Here is a 13,204-nt window from a genome sequence, read left to right on the forward strand (position 1 = left end):
TTTGAAGTGTGCTTACCTGGAAAGTAAACTGCAGGAATTTATCCTAAGGACAAATATTTATTTGTAAAGATGTAGCTTTTTTAGTTAAAAAAAAAATGGGAACAATCCATGCTTATAACAGCTTCAGGCACTACTGTAAATTGCACAGAAAAGTAGTTAATGGCATGGAAACTTCCCCCTTATATGCTGATTTCGGAAAATACAAATTATCAGTGAGTCCATGAAGGTTTCCATCTGGTTATGTATCCACAGGAATACACCTTACTGAAGGATACAGGCCACAGTATTCCCAATAGTTCTGTGAGTTGTAGGATTTTGGGTAACATTAATTTTCTTCACTATATATTGTTTTCCAAATATTCTACAGCAAACACAGCATTTCTTTAAACACAAAGGAGTGAGAGAAAAGGTAGCTGTCTATATAAATTCCAGATAAAGAGTTATGCACAAAGTCATCTTTAGAAAATGGGGGGGAGGGGGAGGGATTATTTGTCACATCTCAGGAAGGGAAAGGATCCTCTAAACACAGAACAATTAGAAAAACCAAAGGAAGAAAAAAGACTGCACACTGGGAAAAATACAAATGTTAATAATTCTGTCAATCAAAAAAGCAAATAAAGTTAAAAAGAAAAATAACCAGGACATATTTATAAAAATCCAATAAAAAGCTGATGTTTCACATATAAAGAAATTATAATTCAGTAAGAATAAAAGGGGGAAATCATAATTCAATAAGAATAAGAAGATCTATGTATTAGATCTTATATTTTATAAATTAAAATTAAAATGTCCTACCTCACCAAAAATTTCTAGAAAATGGTAGAGTCAAGATTGGAATGCAGGTCTACTTGGCCTCCAAGCAATATACCATGTTGCTCACAGCAAGTAAGTCACTTTTTTAACCACATTAATTTTAAAGTTCATACTTGACAAAAAGAGTTTTTTCCCCTTCAATTACACATTCTTAAATGAAAAAAGTAACTAAGAGAAAATAAATGAAGTAGAAAACTATGGCTAGTATTTTTAGGTCTTAAATGGAGGTTGAGTTCTTTTGACATATCCAGATAAACCAAAATTCTCTTGATACATATTTAAATGAGAACTTACTTATCAAAATCATTATTAAGTATAAAGACTGGTTCTTGATTAAGTAAAACAGAAAAGGCTGTCCCAAGTAAGAACAGGAATAGTAAGTAAAATCTGGTTTTCTGATTTTATGAAGGACTCATGGTTTACTGGAGGAAGATGCAAATTACGAAGGAAATTAAGAAAAGGCAAATCTAAAAATACAGTGCGGAAAAAAACGAAAACATTCATTATTAAGCAATATATACTGACCATGAATCAGGGAGCCATTTAGCCACTGAATATAGTAGTTTTGAGGAAAAGAAAGCAGGATTTCATTGCTGATTATTGAAAAGGGTAAGAGCAGAACAGCCCCGGCTGACACCGCCAGGGTGAACGTGCTCAGAAACAACCTGGAAGAGAAGAGATCATCGTCACCGGCAACCCGAGAGAGCAAGGGTACAGTCGGAATCCAAAAAGGACAAAACTCTTAAATCTTTTAATCCAAAAAAGTTACGTAAGATTTCATTAAATACATGTAGTTGGGAGACAAATGTTGTATGTATGAGACTAGAAGTTCAAGGAGATATACTCCCGAACGCCTCTCTGTGAAAAGGCTCAGTAAGTCGAACGAGCAGGCCCTCTAAGAATCACACAGAGAAGACAAAGTACTCTGCACATTTTACGAAGAATAAGCCATAGTCTCTCTCCTCTTTTAAATTTAAATATTTATTCCACAATTGCATTTAATTAACAACTGGCAAATACATCCTCACAGCAATGCAAAAACTGATTCAGGTGAAAAAAAATACTTGTGAAAACAGTACGAAAAAACAATTCAAAATGGTTATTTCAAAGGAAAAAACTCAACAAAGCCATTGGTCAGCTACCTCTTAAAACAGGTAAGGTAAAATAAATTAGACTAGCAAACAGTATCTAACTATTAATATTCTACTATTAAACTATTTAAAACACTGCTTTGTCATTTTTAAAAATAAGATATTGCTAATAAATACTAACACAGAAAGATATCAAACATAAATTGAGTAAAAAAACAAAAACTGAAAAAGCATGGACGATAAATAGAATACATGCTTACACACACACACACACACACACACACAAAATGCATTTATATACACAGGAAAACAGAGGTACCAAAAAAAGAAAAACAAACCTAGCATAATATATAACAATCCCACAGGAGAGTGGGCTTTCACATTCTCAGTCATACATGTCTGAAATGTTTAAAAATTTTTTATCTAATTTTTTAAAGATTTTTTTAAGACTAAAAGGGAAAGGAAAAGAAAACCTCACCAACATTATAGATGGATCTTTAATTTAATATCCATTCCATTAAAGTCAATATAGGAAAACGTGAAAATAAATGTAAGAAGACATAAGGAAAAAATGCATACTAAACCCTGGAAATACACATCCACTAGAGTAACTTTGAGACCAATGCCATCTGGTGGCAACCAAAAGAAGTGTTTTCCTACTTAAAAGCCAAAACAACCATGAAACCTCTCTGTTCAGTAAATCACTGATAAAGCTCAAAGGTAGACCGTATCATACACACCAAAAACACAACTCAAATCAGACACACAAGGAGGCTTAGAAGCCGTTTTGCTGAGTCGGCATGTTTCCTGGAAAAAGCACTAGGAACAATGTCTACCCGGGTCCACCGCCAACTCTGGCAACTACCAGGCTGTGGCCGGAAGTGTGCTTCTCTGCTTTTGTCCTTGCAAGTCAAGTGAGGAACTTACCCAACCACTATCATTTCTGCCTTCCAATGCTAAAAACAGGATCAAACCCACAAGCTCACCATTCCAGGTGCCGCACAGCTGTTCCAGTATGTGTGCGAGGCTCCTCCCGCCACGACAGACTCCCACATACAGTGCCATGTACCCCGTCTTCTTGTACACCAAACCTCAATGCATTTCATCGCTCTGTGCTCCAGGGCACAGTCAGCTCTGTCCCTAGGGTCCCCTTTATGTCATCTGCCCTGCAAACCACCGACTCTCCACATTCCTCTCAGTAGTCAATCCCTCTCGTCTCAGCTCACATGACACTCACCACACAACCAGCAAGAAGACCAACCAGTTTCCAAATCAAAAACTGGGTCCTGTAATCTGACAAAAAACTAAGCTCATGAGGACAAATACGTAAAGTATTTGAAATCAACGATCCAGAAAAGCCTGAATGCATGGTCACCATAACTACGACGCCAACTCAACAAAACACTTCCAGAACCTACTGTATGTATTCCAGGTACCGTGACTGGGCTCAGGATATTCAGACAAGATGCTGTCACCCTCTCACACTGCCCATGGGCACCTAGCGTGACAGCTACTCACAGAAAGCCAAAGCAGTGCAGGTCAATGCTGGCAAGGGGTCCTTACTAAGGTAAGGCCCTGAGTCAAGTTGAAATAGGGCAGTAGTGGCCATGGCTTACAGACCTACTGAAGTGCCCCTCTCTGATTAAAGCACCATTTCACAAACGTCACCTTCTGAAACGGAGCAGATTCTGAGGACAGAACCCACAGGACTGCCTGAGGGCGGGGGCAGAGAGCGCTCAAGGCTGATCGGAGTTTTAGCTGAGAACTGGAACGGCAGAGCGGGTACTGCCTGTGGAGGAGAAGGCCACAGCTGGGGCAGGCTGACGGGGAAACAGGAACTCAGCTTTGGGCCAGCTTCGTCTGTCACGTCCACAAGGCAGGAGCGTCACAGAAGCAATGCTTCACACTTCTCTCTGCAGGCTACCCGGTGGCCGAGACCTTGTCTGCCCTATTGCTGGTCACGTTCTGATGACCACTGGTCAGGATGGTGTCTGCCAGGGCTCTCTGACTCTAACATCACTCTTTTCCCTTTTAAATAATAAGTATTTTGTGGGCAGCTAAGTCTGAAACTAGGAAAAATAGCCTGTTCCTTGCCAAGAAAGATTATTCATTTACGGAGTCCTATCAGTTTGGACTCAAGATTGTTCTATTTTATTCTGTGTAGGGTCCATTACAATCATTCTCCAGACACTGAGATTGTCCCCGATCGGTGTGAAAGCCCTCAGAGGCTTCTGGGTCTTTTTGACATGTACCCATCATTCTTGGGGCACTTCCTTGCACTCTGGCAGTACCACATGCACAGAATGAGCCTGGAACTTCCCCTCCCCTACCCTGCAGTCAGCTTCTCCCCCAAGGAGCCTGGGTCCCTATTAGTGGGAAATTGTATTTAGAAGCACCAAACTGGTGCTGAATATACTCCCTGCTGCTGGGGTGTCATGCTCCCAATGGACAGGCAAGGACTGTACGTGCGCACTATCCATACAGGTACGTATACACAGTTATCTGCACCCACCTTCACATCGAGATCTGCTGCGATAACTTTGTGTCAAAAACCATGAGGCCGCACTGACAGTCCACTGGCAAGTCCAACTGCGATGCAACAGCCCTGTTCATCTTCATTTTCCTCCCCTTCCCGTAACTGCAAATGGCTCCCACCACCTTCAATGGACCAATCCCCTGGAAATGATCCGACACTCCTACCCTATCCAGAGCCACCCTCCTGCTCAGGTGACTCCCCATTCTGGACTGCCCTACCTCCCTCCCCACTGACCTCTAATAGCCATGCCAGGCCATCCCTCCAGGGACACCAGCCTACTTGGGCTCTGTCATCCTGTATGGATGCCCTCCCCAACCTCTGACGCCCTGTGACAGAGCACCCCTAAGCACGTGCGGATGCCCCTCATCACCCCCAAGCTCATACTCCACACCAGGATTTCCCTCTGCAGGGAAAATTCCCTCCCTCCTCTCAGACCCTGAGAGCCCACACCAGGTCACCCCCTGGGGCTCTGATACGTCATGCTAGGACCACCTCCTGCAATGGAAACCTCCTCTCACCTGCAAAGGCTCACAAAACTTTCACCAGTTAGGCATTCTGATTTCATTCTCAAATCAACTAACTAGCCAACAGTAGCTCTCAGAAAATGTAGTTTTGGGTTGCAAAGTTCATTTGGAGGCACAAGCAGATACAAACGAAGAGCAGAACAAAGGAGCAAAGGAGAAAGCAAACATGGGTCTAACAGGAGGTGAGAAAGGCCAAGGAACAGGCTTTCCATTTTGACATGGGTGCTGAGCCAGCTGTGGAGATCCCGGAGTGCTGCCAATCACTGCACTTAAGAACTTGTCAAGCTCTTTCCCTTTCTTCTCCTTGTTAGCAGGACTCTCCTTCCACTTCCTCCTCTTCGGTGGAGGGGGCAAGGGAAGGAAAGATGGTGGAGAGAAGAGAGGCAACCCCGAAGTCCCACGTACAATGCCCCAGCACCAACCGTGGATTACTCTGCAGATACAACTTAATCCACACAACAGCACGGCAGAGTAAGTGGGAACTCTCCTTCACACAAAGAGAAAACAAATGTTTGTTTCTCAATCTCTTCTGACCTGAAGTTAATCTTGAGTTCAAAATCTGAATCCAGATCCGCCTTCCTCTTCCAGTCTCACTCATTCTATCACACAAGGGGGAAAAAAAGCAGTGAAAGCCAAAAGGGTCACTGGGAGGCAGTGGAAGGGAACAGACTAGTCCTGATTCTCTTAGGTGCCCCCACCCCTTCTCCCTCTCCCATCTTTAATGTAAGTGCTCCCCTAGCTGCCTGCCTCCACTCACAGGATGCAGGAACCACCCGCCAGGAGAACCCAAAGCCCTCAGACCCACAACAGTGATGGCAGCAGAACTGGTGAAGCAGAAGGTGAGGTCCAGGCTCCTGAGCCTCCTCAGAAGGAAACGAGGCACAGCCACCGTTTCATAGAATCCATTGCAGGGTAAAGCCTAAGTGCTGTGTTCTGGTCTGTTCGTAAAGGCCTGATCCACAAATGCATGTACGTAAATGTACCCCCAAGAGTGGAGCGCAGACTAAACAGAGAGTGGTACATCTCACAGGTACTTACTTTATCCCTACAGGATTTCATTGGGAAGGAATTATATCTGCCCTTTATTCAGTGTGTGATTTGCTGAAGCTTTTTTGAGGTAAGTGAATTATTTAGACCAGGAATTTAGACAGTAATTTAGACAGACAAAAATGATAAATCACTGAAGAATTTTCATAAATGTCATGGTTTGAAATAAAACTATAACCCCTAATCCTATAAATTTAAATAAAGTAATAGGCCTAAGTTTTAAATCCACAAAGCAAGAAGAATTCACAATATAAAGTTATAGATGTTTTCCCTAGGGCATTTAAAATAATTTAAATTACCAAATCTAGTAAAACAAGGTCCATTTAAATTCACTGTTCAGTTATGAATCAAATCAGCCCTATTCAAGTCACTTCTCAGTTGAAAGTATTTTTTTTATTTAAGTGAAATTCATATAACATAAAATTAACCATTTCAAAGTGAACAATCTGGTGGTATTTAGTGTAGTCACAGTGTTGTGCAACCACCACTTTCTAGTTCCAGAACATTTCATCACCCCAAAAGTAAAACCTTGTATTCACTAAGGAGTTGTTTCCCATTCTGCCCTCCCCTGGGTCCCTGGTAACCATCAATATGACATGGATGGATTGACCTTTCCTAGTCTATTTCTCATAAATGGAATCACACACTAAACGGCCTTTCGTGTCTGGCTTCTTCCACTTAGCATGATGTTTTCGAGGTTCCTACATATTGTAGTACCTCATTCCTTTTCACGGCTGGGTAATACCCCAGGGTGCATGAGAGTATTTGTGTATGTGTGTGTTAAGTGCAGGCAGCCCTTCTCCCTTTCCCTCACCTCCTCCCCACCCTAGGCACAAAATGAAGAATGTGATACCAACCATGAAGACACAAATCCAAACAACTGGCCTGCAATCTTCAGAAGTATCGAGGATAGGGAAGTCAAGAAAATACTGAAGGGTTTCAGTCTGAAGGCAACTAAAGGGACCCGACAACTACAAGCAGTGTGTGATTCTGAACGGGGTCCTTTCGCAACAAAGGACATGACTGGGACAACTGGTAAATCTGAATGGGGCAAGAGTGGTACAGCCTCAATTGCATTATCCTGACGGTTGTACGGTAGATACACAGGAGGATGCACTGTTTGTAGGCATTATATACAAAAGTGTCCTGAGGAAATGGAGAGCCAGGTTGGCAAATTCTCAAACAGTTCTGGGGCAAAGGCTCTTTTTTTGTTGTATTTCTAACCTTTCTATAAATTCAGGACTATGCCAAATAATTTTCAGTGTCAATAAAAAAGCATCCTGCCATAAGAATCCCTCCAATGCAGCTGTATGTGTGTGATTCAAATTTTAGTCAAGCAAAATCTGACAGAAACTTACTGCTTCCCATCCAGTTTGATACCTCAAAAAATTTAAAGGGCAGAACAATCACGTATCAGCATAAATAAGGAGAGAGAGAGCTATAGGGAACATAAGGATTATCAGACCGTCTACTTGCTCACAGCAGGGAGACGCCCAGCTAGCTAGAACGGATGTCTGTTCCTTATTCCAAGACTGTCACAGTCTTCTCAGGAGACCATTAAACAACCCAGAGTTTTCTTTCTTATGACCCAGCAACTTTCCCACCAGAAGCCGACTTCCTGGCTAAAACCTCTGAAGGTAAAATTATCAGCTCCTCAAAGAAGCAAATTTTAACAGGAGACAATCAATCCTCATTTTTTCATGTACAGTTGACCCTTGAACAATATGGCTTAGAAATGCAAAGGTCCACTTATAAGTGAATTTTTTAAATTAAATATAATACAGTATTATAGAGGCACCTGGGTGGCTCAGTCATGAAGTGTCTGCCTTCGGCTTAGTTCATGTTCCCAGGGTCCTAGGATCAAGTCCCACACCAGGCTCCCAGCTTGGCAGGAAGCCTGCGTCTCCCTCCCTCGCTCCCCCTGCTTGTATTCCCTCTTTCGCTATATCTCTATCAAATAAACAAAATCTTTTTAAAAATATATATAGTACTGTAAATGTACTTTCTCTCCCTTATGATTTTCTTTTCTCTCGCTACTTTTTTTTAATTAAAGATTTTTATTTATTTGACAGAAAGAGAGAGAGCATGAACAAGCAGGGGGAGCAACAGAGGGAAAAGCAGGCTGCCCGCTGAGCAGGGAGACCGATGTGGGACTCCATACCAGGACCAAGGGATCATGACCTGAGCCGAAAGCAGACGCTTAACCAACTGAGCCACCCAGGCGCCCCTAAATATAATACAGTACTATAGGGTCCTAGGATCAAACCCCACATTGGGCTCCTTGTTTGGCGGGAAGCCTGCTTCTCTCTTTACCACTCCCCCTGTTTGTGCTCCCTCTTCTGCTGTGTCTCTCTCTGTCAAATAAATAAATAAAATCTTGAAAAAAAAATTATTTTCTCTCTCTTATGATTTTAGTAAGATTTTCTTTTCTCCAGCTACTGTATTTTAGGAATGCAGTATATAACATACATAACACATAAAATATGTGTTAATCAACTGTTTATGTTATCAGTAAGACTTCCAGTCAATAGTAGGCAATTAGTAGTTAAGTTTTGGGGAAGTCAAAAATTATACACAATTTCCCACTGCACAGGGCCAGCATCCCTAACTCTCACAGTGTTTAAGAGTCAACTGTATATTTATGTTTCTAAAGATAGGGTTAATATCAATAAAAAAGGTGACTTTTTCCCACATTTATGCCCAAAGGTGCAAATTAAATTTGAAGAATTTATGACATCGAAATTAGAAACAGAAAAAATGAATTTTAAAATACATACGAAATCCTGTTGACTATGGCATCTTCATCTTCTTGTTCATCTGTAAAAATGGTTACAGTATTAGTTTTTTTAATCTTCAACAAAATGTTTCATTAGTTTATTAGAAAATATAAACAAAAATAGAAACTTAAAGAATTACTGAAAAGAACTGATTTTCAAAAAGCACTGTTACTTATTTCAGCATGGATCCAAATTTAAATCCTATTAAATTACACAGGACAGAATGTAGGTAGAGAAGAGTGTTGTGATTAACCAAAATCTTGATTAACAAAACTAACATATATAAACTGAGATTTTCCAAATATTTATTGTGCAAGAAAATAAAACTTAGCAGAACCTTAGGACCACTATCAAGTTTACTGTCATAAAATATAAGTAAAATTATAATTGCTAATGAATGAAATTTTTTAATTGATAATATCCAACAAAATCTTTATTATAAAATTATAAGAATCTTAAAACTCATGTAGTTTTCTATAATTTTTGAGTTTGTCATTATTACTGGTAATAAGGAAGACGCTCTTGGACCAGTCTAAACCATTTAGATACCACTACCTCAATACTTCATAATTATTGTTCAATTTACAGAAGGAAAGTATCAAGTTTTATGTCTTTTACAAGTAGCAGATGCCCTCTGCTCCAATGCTCACTCACCTCCCTCTCTCTCATGGCTGCTAGCCTTTTCTTTGTCCTCCCACATAAATTTACCAGCTAAAGAAAGTATGATCCAATTACAAGAATATTGCACAACACCCCCTGACCCCTCCTTCTCCTCAATACCTAACTGGGGTTGTCCTCAAAGGCTCTCTATCTCTAGGTCTCTGTAATTATGAGAGTCTACTTGCTTCCATGTCAATGGTGCATTTGAGCCATTCTGACTCCAATCTCCATTCTTAATTACAGGCTGCCAAAATAGCGTTACAACCAAAAGGACAGTCACAATTAATTTTTATACTGTTGTGCATACCCCCAATTAACCATCAACTACTTAAAAATGTTTTAATAGCTTCATATGAATTTCAACTCTTCTCCCTAAATTCTACTAAGTCCAAGGTATTCATCACCCCTCACTGCCATTACTTTAAAAATCATCTAATGGGTTGTCCCAGTAGCTCAGTCTGTTGGGTATCCAGCTCTTGACTTCCACTAGGGTCATGGTCTCGGGGTCATGGAGCAGGTGCTGAGTCAGGCTCTATGCTCAGCGAAAGGGTCAGGGGAGTCTGCTTGGGACTCTCTCTCCCTTTCTGTCTCTGCCCCCCACCCTTGCTCACACGCACTCAAAATAAATAAATATTTAAAAACCATCTCAATCCTCTCATCTCCAATTTTCCTGCTCATCATCCCCTAATCTCCCCTAAAATGATGGATTTATATTCATTAATTCTCTTTCTCCCCCTGCTTCTGTGTCTATAATCATTAAAACCTGATGCCAAAACATGTGTAAAAACAGCTAAGATACTGTGTTGAATCTGCAGGTCTTCAAATTTTTGAAAGATTATAGATTCCAAAAAGTATTTTAGTGTAATCAGAGAGCCAAACTAAAACACTAGAACAAGTACTATTTCCTAATTGCTTTCAAAAGTCCAACAACTTTTTTGTTATTATAACATGAAGAGTTCCTATTATACGGAATCCTTAAGTATTCACATGGTACCTACTGTGAGCCCAGCACCACAGGCAGGAAATCCTGTGATTTATAGAAAATAGCTGAGATTTAACAGAAGGCAGTAAGGCCATTGTTCAGATCCTTACAAAACCCTGGCACAAAAACCTGTGACGTAATTAGCACAAAGTTCATTTAAAAAAAAAAAGAAGAAAGGATTGGATGCCTGGGTGATTCAGTCAGTCAAGCATCTGCCTTCGGCTCAGGTCATGATCCCAGGGTCCTGGGATCAAGCCCCACACCAGGCTCCCTGCTCAGCAGAGAATTCCTTTGTCCCTCTCCCTCTGCACCTCCCCCCATTCATGCACATGCTCGTGTACATGAAGATTTTATTCACTGTCATACAGTGAATAGAATAAAATAAAATCTTCAAAAATAATAAATCTTCAAAATAAATAAAATCTTCAAAAATAATAATAGGGTGCCTGGGTGGCTCAGATGGTTGGCATCTGCCTTCAGCTCAGGTCATGGTCTCCAGGTCCTAGGACTGAGCCCCGCTTTCAGCTCCTGGCTCAGGGGGAGTCTATTTCTCCCTCTGCCTCGTCCCCTGCTTGTGTTCTCTCTGTCTCTCTCTCTCTCAAATTAATAAAATCTTTTTAAAATAATAATAATTTTTAATAAAAAAGGAATAAAGATTTAGTAGTCCCTCTGGTATATAGGATATATATGAAATAATAAAAAGAAAAATATAAAATATAAAATTGAATCCTCAATTGATACTAAATGGTATCATGGGGATTCTAAATTCTCTATCACTTTAGAGAAAGAAAAGATAGTCTAGTAGAGTAAGGATGGAAAGTATGCTGTTCAAACTCAGAGCCAGTCACAAGAACACATATATCCTTATAAACTCTAGAACTTCCCAGATACTGAGGAGCCCCACACTACTCTTGGACACTAGAACAATGGTAAACAAGGGTTCAGGTCTAAGAACATGATGACCCTGCAGGCAGTCAGATCCCCGAAGGTTACTGTTTACTCTCAGTACCAAGCTAATGTATCCTTCAGTCATGGCCATACTATGGCATAGTATGTAGCCCATACACCACAGACCACCTGGCATGATGATCCAAGTTTTAACTACAGTGTTTCTACTTGCCTGATTTTCTCTTGTATCTTCTGATGATGAAGTAAGAAACAATGTAGAGAATGGCAAAAAGAAGGAAACATATCTGAAAAATAAAATTAACAATTCACTTACATTTGTTGCATTTATTTTTTAAAATTACAGAAGATACACCTTTGGTATTTATAGGCAAGAATGATTTGATCTATTAAAAAGTAAAAATTTTTAGATATTTTGGAAGCGTAAAGAGCCTGACAACACCAACAATTCTGAAAACTAAAGTCAATGAGATGCTACTATCCCTTCCAAATATCAAACATACTATAAAGCTTCAATAACATTTAAAGAGGTGATGGCACCAAAACTTGACAGATAAATGAAACATTCTATCATACAAAAAATTATATAAGTTAGTTCTATATACAAGAGGCATCACAAATCAATGTGGGGGGGGGATAATTATTCAATAAATATACCACATATCAAAAAAAACCAGCAGCTGAATGAGAAACTTAATTTTAATATTAAATTCAAATTAAATTCCATCTAATTTTATGGGGATGACAGGTAAAAGAGGATGGGTCAAGGATAGGAGATCTCATTACAGTCCAAGACCAAGTGTGCTAGAAATAGTCTTACTAGGGCTATGGATCAAAGTAAAAATAGTTTGAATACCCTCAAATGAAAAAATTCCAAGTGATGGTAGTCTAGGGACCACCACTATGCATGGATTTCTGAAGGAGGATTGTTGTCCACATGACTGAAAATGACCTTGGATCTGGGTGTGAACAGGCACTATACAATGTCATCCACAAAATGACAAACAGACAATGTAGAGGAAGACCGTGAGTCTCATGATGTCACAATTCTTCCAATACAAGTGGAGTGGGAAAGTGACAACTGACAATAAGGACAGTGACCAAAAAGGAGCCAAGAGGGGACCCGGGTGGCTCAGTCATTAAGCGTCTGCCTTCCGCTCAGGTCATGGTCCCGGGGTTCTGGGATCTAGCCCACATCAGGCTCCCCGCTCAGCAGAAGCCTGCTCCTCCCTCTCCCACTACCCCTGCTTGTATTCACTCTCTCGCTGTCTCTGTCAAATAAGTAAATAAAATCTTAAAAAACAAAACCAAAAAGGAGCCAAGAGTCAAAAGCATCCAATTGGCCTGCTGCTGGGAGCCCATTAAGAACTCCAGATGGATAAGAGAATATTAACACCATCACTACTTTCTCCCAAAATCATTTGGAGTAGGGAAAATGGATCAAAAAGGAAACCAATCATCAGTGAAGAAATGTGAACAGAGGGGGTTTTCTAAGAAGATGTTAAGGGTCAGGGGAGATTGTTTACAATGGAATGGTGAAGCCTGAGTAGGGCTGCAAGAGCACTGGAAAGAGGGTAACTGGCCAGAACCCTGTGCCTTACGAGGTTCAAGTCAGAGGGATCGAATGACCAAAGGAATTAATATTTATGACAGAAGCTACCTGAAATTCGATTCATTCAGCAATTGCTTGTCATGAGCTTACTGCACACCGGGCACTCTTTTCAGAACTGAGCACACAACAGTGAACAAAACAAAGCTCTTGCACTCACTGAGCTTACACTCCGCTAAGAAAACCACCAATCAAGAAGCAGGCGACGGGGCAGATGATGACTGGTGCAGGACTAAGGGAACAGGGAGTACGAGCAGAG

The 13,204-nt window shown here is 40.5% G+C and overlaps 1 protein-coding gene across 5 annotated transcripts in view; it reads right to left on the reverse strand.

Annotated features, from left to right (window-relative positions):
• LMBR1 (limb development membrane protein 1) overlaps positions 1–13,204 on the reverse strand; it is a 157,853-nt gene that overhangs the window by 110,201 nt on the left and 34,448 nt on the right. For 3 of the 5 annotated variants that reach the window (XR_007121403.1, XM_047694411.1, XM_047694410.1), the window contains exons 3-5: positions 11,551–11,623; positions 8,789–8,828; positions 1,339–1,478 (exon numbers count right to left, since the gene is read on the reverse strand). Coding sequence is in view for 2 of the 5 variants with exons in the window: in XM_047694411.1 (XP_047550367.1) it covers positions 1,339–1,478; positions 8,789–8,828; positions 11,551–11,623 (253 nt within the window). In the remaining 3 variants the exon portion in view is untranslated. Of the gene's footprint in view, positions 1–1,338; positions 1,479–8,788; positions 8,832–11,550; positions 11,624–13,204 lie in introns of those variants that run through there. The other 2 variants (XM_047694414.1, XM_047694412.1) reach the window with 2 other exon arrangements.

Source organism: Lutra lutra, chromosome 11 (assembly GCF_902655055.1).
Source record: "Lutra lutra chromosome 11, mLutLut1.2, whole genome shotgun sequence".
Lineage (NCBI taxonomy): Eukaryota > Metazoa > Chordata > Mammalia > Carnivora > Mustelidae > Lutra > Lutra lutra.